The sequence below is a fragment of the Trichechus manatus genome, unplaced genomic scaffold, assembly GCF_000243295.1.
Source record: "Trichechus manatus latirostris isolate Lorelei unplaced genomic scaffold, TriManLat1.0 scaffold00170, whole genome shotgun sequence".
NCBI lineage: Eukaryota > Metazoa > Chordata > Mammalia > Sirenia > Trichechidae > Trichechus > Trichechus manatus.
Genome location: NW_004444106.1, coordinates 1,905,347 through 1,915,482, shown reverse-complemented (window position 1 = coordinate 1,915,482; position 10,136 = coordinate 1,905,347). Strand labels below are relative to the sequence as shown.

At 42.8% G+C, this 10,136-nt stretch overlaps 1 protein-coding gene across 2 annotated transcripts in view; it reads left to right on the top strand.

The window, feature by feature from the left end:
- The first annotated feature begins 10 nt into the window (after positions 1-10).
- Positions 11-10,136, top strand: part of XPO6 (exportin 6) — a 120,731-nt gene continuing 110,605 nt past the window's right edge. For both annotated transcript variants that reach the window (XM_023741010.1, XM_004386596.2), the window contains exon 1: positions 11-521. In XM_023741010.1, the coding sequence (XP_023596778.1) occupies positions 519-521 (3 nt within the window). In that variant the 5' untranslated portion in view covers positions 11-518. The remainder of the gene's footprint in view (positions 522-10,136) is intronic.

Genomic DNA, 10,136 nt, shown 5'->3' with positions numbered 1-10,136 from the left:
TGCTCCTGGGGGCGGCGGCAGCAGCGGTGGTGTGGGCTGAGGTGGCAAGGACAGCGCGGGCCCCCGGGCCTCTCCCTTGAGCGGGCGGCCCTGCTGCGCCGCCGAGGCCCCTTCAGCCTCCGCTCCTTCAGCCTCTGGGCCGGGCCCACCGCCGCCTCTGTTCGCGGAAGACGGGGATCCCCTGCCTGGGCCCGCAGCCTCCCCTTCGGGGGTCGGGCCCGGGCGGGGGGCCCCGGGCCTCTTCCCTCCTTGCCGGCCTCTGAGCCTCATTTCCTGCTTTTTCAGTTTCCTTGAGTAGGGGCGGGTGGGTCTGGATGAATTGTCGTGGGGGCCCCCGATGAGGCGGGCCGGTGGGCCGCGCCCTTTTTGAGGGTCCCTGCGGGGCCCGGGTGGGGAAGGGGTTGTCTTTGCATGGGCGGGGGTCTTCCCGAACCTGCCGGGACCATGACCTGAACTGTGCCAGCGGGACGCGTCCGAAGCCCGAGAGCCAGCTCACCTGAGTCTTCCTTCTGGCCAGTATGGTAAGTGGGGTCGGAACCCCCTGCGCTCCTCGGGTGCCGGCCGGAGGGGTGGGCGCGGGCCCCGGGGTGGCTGAGCCATCGCTCCTCTCCCCGGGGCGGGGAGGCGCGTGCAGAGCCCGGCGATGACACATGCGTGTAGGGTTTGCAGCCCGGCTCTGCACTCCCATTTCTCCCGGGGCTGTCTCAGACTGGGAGGGACCTGGAAGCGAGGCAAGCATAACCCTTGCATCTGGTGTTTGCCTCTCTTATATAATAACAGCTCATCGTACGATGGTTATTACTTACTTATTGAGGAATTACTATTTGCCAGGCCCTGTGCTAAGCGATTGACTTGAATTGTTTCCTTTAATTACCACACCAGCCTCTGAGATAGGTTCTCAAGTGGGGAAACTGAGCCACAGAGGAATTAAGGTTAAGGAATCAAGGTTAAGGAATCAAGGTTAAGCAAATCTTAAGTGACAGAGGCAAAATTTGAACCTAGGCAGTCTGGCTTCACAGCTCCTGTTCTATATAACTCACTTATAGAGCTGAACTAGCGTCTTGGAGAATATCCTGTCCACCTGTAGGTTTATATATGTGGAAGCTCAGGATTTGTGATTTGCAGAGGTCCCTTAGGTAGATAATAGCAAAGTCAGGAACGGTTATCTTTTGACACTGAAGACGCTGTGCTTTCTATTACACAGTGGGCTTTTTCCGGGTAGTGCCTGGAAACCTATTCATCCTTTTGGATCCAGCTCAGAAGCCACTTCTTCTGAAGATATTTTCCAAAATTTCCAGACCCATAGACACTTTCATTATTCCTTTCAATTTGTATACTCCCATTGACTTGTTAAGCATTTACTTTTTTGATATTGCAGTTGTTTCTGAGTCTTATCTGGCTACTGTAGTAGACTTGGCTCTTTCAAAGATGAAATTGTCTGCACCTTTATCTCCTCCAGTTCTTGGCACATAGTAAGCCGGTGGTGAGTGGTCCAGCCAGTGACAGAACTGTTCTCAAGGCCACCCATTTTAGCACTGCAGAGTTAGTGTTGTGGTAGAGAAAAGGATGCAGTTACATGTTCTGTGATACACGTGTTCAAGCCTGTGGGTGTGGGTACAGGAAGAGGATCTAATAGCCCTTGCCCTCATGGGGCTTACAACCAGTTGGATAAAATACACCACTTACGCTGAGGAGCACCATACAGTATATACTATATAGTATAGTAGCAGCTGAGTTAAGCTCACTGCATCTCAATTTCCTCATCTGTAAAATGTGAAGATTGTATTATTCATTAGAGAGTTCCTAAGGTATGAGGTTTAACATAGTGATTGATGAAAACTTAGTATTCTTACATTTATTCTTTTAATGAATTTTAAGTAACCAATCTATATGCCATGATTTGAACCCACAGCAGCTCTCCAGGAGAAAAGACCTGGTGATCTATTTCTGTAGAGATTACAGCCTAGGAAACCCTGGGGCAGTTCTGCTCTGTCATATAAGGTTGCTATGAATGGGAATCAACTCAGTAGCATACTGCAACAACAATTTATATATCAGGCCCTAGGGAATTCCTTCCTCACGGGGCTTACAACTTGCCTCAGGACCCTTGGACAGGATTTTACTGTTACTGACTGAGCTAACCAAGTACACTTATATACAGATTTCATTTTAATTGGCAGTCAGTAGCGTATAATGTGATTGACCACTTTTTAGTGATGATTTAATTCTAAAGTAGTTGACTTATGACCCCCATGTATGTTTCTTTCTGAGGTAAGTTGCTAGTCACGGTTTTTGTAACCTCTTCAATTCATAGCGATCCATTTTTTAACTAGACCTCAGTTACTTAAGCACATAGCGAGTGGCATAGTGGATGTCAGGTGAATAGGACCGTCTAATCACTACCCTTCTATATCACTGACATCAGTGGTTCAGCACCTGTAGGTCTCCCATGGTAGGAGGTGTGGGCAGGGGAGACCTTGTTCCAGAAAGGCAAGGAGGCCATTGCCTGGTGTGTGTTTTGGGGAGGAGAGTGCTTTCCCTGGGATCACAAACCCTTGTTTATTCCAAGAACTCTTTTCTTTTCCATTTCTTACTGACTTAATATTTTTACTTCTAAGAGTATTAGTAGGCATATAAATTTGAGCCTTTTTAATATCTTTTTAAAACTTCAGCTCTTAATAAGACTTGAAAATGATGTGATGCTAAAAACTACCATTAAGCATCTGAGATATGCTAGCTATTTTTCATTTATTATTATTATTTTAGTCACACGGTATCAGTTAACCACACCAACCCTGCTAGATGATACTATTGCTATTATTACTAGAGGGGGAGATTAATGGACCTGCTCTAGGACACCTGTTTCACAAGAGATGGGACTGGCATTTGGACCCAAGATGCTCTACTCCAAAACCTGTCCTCTGTAGTACATGGTGCTGCTTCATGTAGAAGATGATCAGGAATGTGATTCAAGTATTTTTTATTTGTTTCCCTAGATGGGGTTGGGGAGCATGGGCAATTTTCTTTAAACAGTTCCTCAGGGAAGAGAGATCTTAACCTGCAAATTTAGAACCAGGTCAAAAAAGATTTGTAGTTGTAGTACAGAATTACTAAAACAGCTATACGGTAACTACATCTGATTAAATCATCATTTTTGGTCGAATTCCCATGAGTTCTTAAGTGGTGTAACATGTTAGAGATGCCTACAACTTCTCTGAAAAGTTGTTACTTAATATTGAATGAACTCTTACTTAATACTGAAATTTTGTGCAAAATTGAGTCATTGCTTAAATTAGTGTTTTTTAGTTGTGTAGAAATTGCTTTAGTTATAAAGGCTTTTTTTTTTTTTATTGTACTTTAGATGAAGGTTTATAGAACAAATAGTTTCTCATTAAACAGTCAGCACACATACTGTTTTATGACATTGGTTAACAACCCCACGACATGTCAACACTCTCCATTCTTGACCTTAGAGGACCTTTTTTTGGGTGAATATATACATAGCCAAAGTTACACCATTTCAAAAGTTTCTACACGTACAATTCACTGACATCGATTACATTTTTCCAGTTGTGCTGCTATTCTCACTATCCTTTTCCAAATTAATCCATCACCAGTATCTTCAACTCACTGCCCCCAGCCTTCCCATCAAACCTTTTGAGTTGCTGTTGTCAGTTTGATCTCACATAGATTTTTTTTTTTTTTTTTTTGGTACATTAGATGAAGGTTTGTAGAGCAAAGAGTTTCTCATTAAACAGTTGGTACACATATTGCCTTATGACATGTCAACACTGTCCCTTCTCAACCTTGGGTTCCCTGTCACCAGCTTTCCTGTCCCCTCCTGCCTTCTAGTCCTTGTCCCTGGACTAAGGCTTCTTATTTTTAACCGTCACCTACTGTGAGTGGTCCCATTACAGGGGTAGAATCAGGAGGTAAAAATTAGACCTTACATTTGGCGACTCAGATGGTATGTCATCAACAGCGTTGAATTGTACACCATGCTGAGGGAGATGTGAGGAAGCCATGGTGAAGATGGCAGGGAAAGGTTCATTAGTACCCAGAGGTTTTTTATATATCACTCCCATAATTAGAGGTAGTCTGGAGAGACAGGTTAAATATCAAAGAATGACTTTCAATAGCTTTTGAAAAAATCAGTACGTGACATGGTTCAAATGATGAAATTGCCTGGTAAAGTAAACGAAGACAAAAAATCCGATTAATATGGTATAGAGAAGTTATTCTCTACAGTAAGTGAGGACTTTTTAGTGCCTTGATTTACTCATTCCTAAAAAAAAAAAATACTGACTTCCTATCAAACTTAAAATCCTAGGTGTTGTGGATACAGTATAATTACAGTAGTTAACACACGGCTTTGTGTATGCCACGTACTTTACATATATTAACTCATTTACTCTTTCAAATAACCCCAGGAGGTGGAGGCTATTTTTATTTTCTGTTTTATAGATGAGAAAATTCAAAGCATGGAGAGGTTAGGCAGACTTCCCAAGGTCACACTGCAACCAAATGGTGGAACTAGAATTCAAACCCAGACAGTCTGGCTCAAGAGTCAGTACTCTTAACTTTCACTGTAAAAGGGACTATAGTGTCCCTGCCCTCTAGAAATCAGTTTAGTGGGGAGGCCGGACATATATTCTGTGATACAGATAAGGAGCCCTGGTGGTGCAGTGGTTAAAGGGCTTGGCTGGTTTTAACCCACCAGCCGCTCTACAGGAGAAAGATGTGGCAGTCAGCCTCCGTAAAGATTTACAGCCTTGGAAACACTATGAGGCAGTTCTGCTCTGTCCTCTGGGGTCACTGTGAGTTGGAATCGACCCGATGGCAGTGAGTACGATACAGGTGACGGTAGAAGAATGGATTGGTATAAAGGGTAGCATATTGGAGGGAGGTGAACTGAGGAGAGGGGTCAAGGAAGGCTTTCCAGGAGGGAATACTTAAGTTGGGTTTTGAAGGATAATGAAGAATAAAAGTTGGACAGGGAAAAGAAGGGCCTTCCAAGTAAAAATTGTTTACAGATAAAATATTTATCTGTCAAATATTTATCAATAAAGGTAATAGAAAATAATAGGTGTCGAGTGAGAGTGAAGAAAGGAATACACGTTTATTAAATGCTTAGGACTTTCTAGAGCTTTTTGTGGCACGGTGGTTAAGTGCTTGGCTGAAAGGTGGGCAGTTTGAACCCACCAGCCGCTCTGTGGGAGAAATGTAATAACAGTCTGCTCCCGTAAAGATTTACAGCCTTGGACACCCTGTGGGGCAGTTCTCTGTCCTGGAGGGTTGCTATGAGTCAGAATCGACTCAACGGCAAGGGGTTTGTTTTTTGGGATTTTTATATGCATACAGGAGTCCCTTGGTGGTTCATACATTTAAGCACTCGACTGTTAGCTGAAAGGTCACAGCCTTGGAAACTGTGGAGCAGTTCATTCTCCTCTGCATGTGGGGTCTCCATGAGTCAGAATCAACTTGCCGTCATCTAACAGTAACATATGCATACATATGTGCGGCACACAAGCATGCTATTTTTCTCATCTTAAAAAACCTTGAACCCCTACTTTCCTGGCAGCTACTGTGCCATTTCTTTTTTCCTCTTTACAATGAAACTCCAGGAAGGAGTAGTCTATACCTTGTCTCTAATTCCTCACCTTCCATTCTCTCTTCAGCTTACTTTGTCACAGTCCATACCACCTCTGTTGCTCAATCCAGTGGTTCTCAGTCCTCATCTTTCTTGATCAGCATTGGACAGGTTGAACAGACTTCTGTTAAGTCTTCACTTGGCCTCTAGGACGCTAAGATGTGCTCTTGGTTTTTCTCCTGTCTCACTGATCTTTAAACAGCTGCCATGTCCTAGGCCTCAGACCTAGTGAACTCTTTTAGAGCACCTGTCAGCAAAGAACTCCCAGTCCAGACTTGTCTCCTCAGCTCCAGTTCTCTTATATCTATCTGCCCACTTGACATCCCGGCATAGGAGACCATAGTAGAAACTTGCTCTTAAACATAGAATAGCTAAAGCTAATGGAAGAAATGGTGAAGTGAAAGAACTGAAGATTCAAACGGCAGCTCGAGAAGACAAAGTAAAATATTATAATGAAATGCAAAGACCTGGAGTTAGAAGACCAAAAGGGAAGAACACGCTCCGTGTTTCTCAAGCTGAAAGCATCGAAGAAAAAATTCAAGCCTTGAGTTGCAATATTGAAGGATTCTATGGGCAAAAATTGAATGACGCAGGAAGCATCAAAAGAAGATGGAAGGAATACACAGTCACTGTACCAAAAAGAATTTGTCGGCATTCAACCATTTCAGAAGGTAGGTAGCAAGTGATCAAGAACCAGTGGTACTGAAGGAGGAAGTCCAATCTGTACTAAAGGCATTGGTGAAAAACAAGGCTCCAGGAATTGACAGAATGCTAACTGAGATGTTTCAGCAAATGGATGCAATGTTTGAAGCACTCTTCTGTGCCGAGAAATTCGGAAGACAGCTTCCTAGCCAACCGACTGGAAGAGATCTATATATGTGCTTATTCCAGAGAAAGGTGATCCAATGGTGTGTAAATTATCGAACAGTATCATTAATCATATAAAAGTAAAATTATGCTGAAGATAATTAAAAAACAGTTGCAGCAGTACATCAACAGAGAACTGCCAGACATTCAAGCCAGATTCGGAAGAGGATGTGGAAAAAGGGATATCATTGCTGACATGAGACGGATCTTAGCTGAAAGCATAGAATACCAGAAGTATGTTTACCTGTGTTTTATTGACTACGCGAAGACATTTGACTGTGTGGATCATAACAAATTAACGGATAACATTGAGAAGAATGGGAATCCTGGAACACTTAATTGTGCTCATGCGGACCCTGTACATAGATCAAGAGGCAGTTGTTTGAACAGGACAAGGGGATACTGCATGGTTTAAAGTCAGGAAAGATGTGTGTTAGGGTTGTATCTTTTCACCATACTTATTCAGTCTGTATGCTGAGCAAATAATCCAAGAAGCTGGACTGTATGAAGAAGAATGGGGCATCAGGCTTGGAGGAAGACTCATTAACAACCTACGATATGCAGATGACACAACCTTGCTTGCTGGAAGTGAAGTTGACTTGAAGCATTTACTGATGAAAATGTAAAGCTACAGCCTTCAGTATGGATTACACCTCAACATAAACAAAACAAAAATCCTCACAACTGGACCAATAAGCACCATCATGATAAACGGAAAAAAAACTGAAGTTGTTAAGGATTTTATTTTACTTGGATCCACAATCAGTGCCCACGGAAGCAGTAGTTAAGAAATCAAAGGCCGTATTGCATTGGGCAGATCTGCTGCAAAAAACCTCTTTAAAGTGTTAAAAAGCAAAGATGTCACCTTGAGGACTAAGGTGCACCTGATCCAAGCCATGGTATTTTCAATTGCCTCATGCGCGCGAAAGTTGGACAATGCATAAGGAAGACCATAGAAGAATTGATGCATTTGAGTTAGGGTGTTGGCAAAGAGTATTGAATATACCGTGGACTGCCAGAAGAACGAACAAATCTGTCTTGAAAGAAGAACTCCTTAGAAGTACTCCAGAATGTTCCTTAGAAGTGAGGATGGTGTCTCACATACTTTGGACATGTTATCAAGAGGAACCAGTCCCTGGAGAAGGACATCATGCTTGGTAAAGTAGAGGGTCAGTGAATAAGAGGAAGACCTTTAGTGAGATGGGTTGATACAGTGGCTGCAGCAGTGGGCTCAAACATAGCAAGGATTGTGAGGATGGTACAGGAGTGGGTGTTTTGTTCTGTTGTACGTAGGGTAGCAGTGAGTCAGAACCGACTCGACAGCACCTAAAAACAACACTTGATATCAAAGCTCCTTTGTCAGATAGGTCAAATGTAGTATGTCTAAAATTCAACTCATCTGCCCCTCCAAGTCTTCTCCAACCCACAGCCTTCTCTATTTCAGTTGAGGACAGTTCTGTCCTTCCTGTTGCTTGTGCCCCAAACTTGGGAGTCATCCTTGACCTTGCTCTCATACCCCACATCTGATCTATATCAGGAAATCCTGTTGTTTTCCACCTTCAGAATGTAGCTAAGATTTGATCACTTCTTATTCCTTCCACTGATACCTCTGTAGTCCGAGCCTTCATCATTTTTCTCCCGGAATACTGCAGTGCCTCCTAGTTGTTCTCCTAGCTTCTGACCTTCCTCTTTTATAGACTGTTTTCAACACAGTAGCCTGAATGATCCTTTTAAAAATCTAAGGCAGATCATGTCATTCTTCAATTTCAGTGGCATTTCATCTCACTAAGAGTAAAAGCCAAGGCTCTTCCAGAGGCCTGCACAGTCCTACCTGACCTACTACATTTTAACCCGCTGTTACTTTCTGAACTCATCTACTCACTCTGCTCCAGGTACCCTGGTCTCCTTGCTGTTCTTCAGACATTCATGGTGTATTCCTGTCCTGTGGCTTTTTTCCTGGCTGTTTCCTCTATTTGAACTGCACTTTCTCTAACTTAACTTTTTTCAAGCTTACTCAAGAGTTACCTTCCTGGTGAGGACTACCCTTAGCACTCTATTTAAAATTGTAATCCCACCCCAAAACTCCCAGTCCCTTATATTCTGCTTTACTTCTTTTTGTAGCATTTACATTTTTTTAAAACATTTTATGTACTTAACATATTTATGTGATCTCTTCTTTGTTGTCTCTCTGCTAAAATATTAGTGCCATAAAGCTAGGGATCTTTGTTTTGTTCACTAACATATCAAGAGTCTAGAACAATTCCTGGCATAGTAGACAGTTAACAAATATTTGTTAAGTGAAAGAATGAAAAAAATTGTAGAAATACTGTGGAGGTCTTGGGTGTTGTCTTAGTTATCTAGCGCTGCTATAACAGAAATACCACAAATGGATAGCTTTAACGAAGAAAAATTTATTTTCTCAGTCTAGTAGGCTAGAAGTCCAAATTCAGGGTGTCAGCTCCAAGGAAAAGCTTTCTGTCTCTGTTGGCTCTGGAAGAAGGTCCTTGTCAACGGTCTTCCCCTGAACTTCTTTGTGCAGGAACCCAGGGTCCAAAGGACACACACTGCTCCTGCTTTCTTGGTGGTATGAGGTCACCCTGTCTCTGCTCGCTTCTCTCCTTTATATCTCAAAAGAGATTGGCTTAAGACACAATCTAAACTTGTAGATCTCATCAACATAACCGCCGTTAATCCACCTCATTAACATCATAGTGATAGGATTTACAACACATAGGAAACTCACATCAGGTAACAGAATGGTGGACAATCACACAATACTGGGAATCATGGCATAACCAGATTGATACACATAATTTTGGGGGATGCAATTCAATCCATGACAGGTGTTCAGAAGGGGCTTTAGAGAGAAAGACTAAACCTAGGTTCCCTAGGATGCATAGAACTTACAGAGAAGATATTTTAGAGGAGGAGGGTGTAACTAAATGTGTAGTGTTAGGAAGCATTGACTAGACTGGTTTTGCCGTGGTGGAGGTTTTTGTGACGTATCTGGACAAAAGTAGTTTTATGGCTAGATTATCGAGGGCTTCCAGTACTACTCTTGGGAGGTTGGCTTTGGTTTTTTGGCTGTTTTTTTCTTTAAGGAAAATTAATCTGTCTGCTATATGTATGTTAGATTCATGTGGGACACCAGATAGGACACCATGCTTGTGTTGATGTGAAAAAGTCAGGTTCTTGGATGTGGAAATAGGAGTGGAGAGGAATATGTGAGCAAGAGAGTTATCACTTAAAACTGATTCCAGATTCAAGGGGTGAAGAAAATGGAGAAGCTGAAACTGATTTTGGAAGCCTCTAATCTGGATGCCTGGGAGTAGTGGGAAGTTTTAATTAGTTGGTGGTTTGAATTTGGTAGGAATGGAAGAGATGACAGGAAAAGAAACTGACAGGAAAAAATGACAGAAAAAGGACCATGTGCTGATGAAATATGGGATTTAGCTATGTCAATAGGTAGCTGAGTGGTTTCTGCTGTGTTGAGATGAAGGTAATCGGCCCTGCAGGAAGATTTTTAGGTAGTTGGGTTGTCTGCATACGTGTCCAAGTTACGGAGGATGTGATAGCACAGGCTGCGGTGGAGAGGGAGAGAATTCTTTTTTTTTTTTTT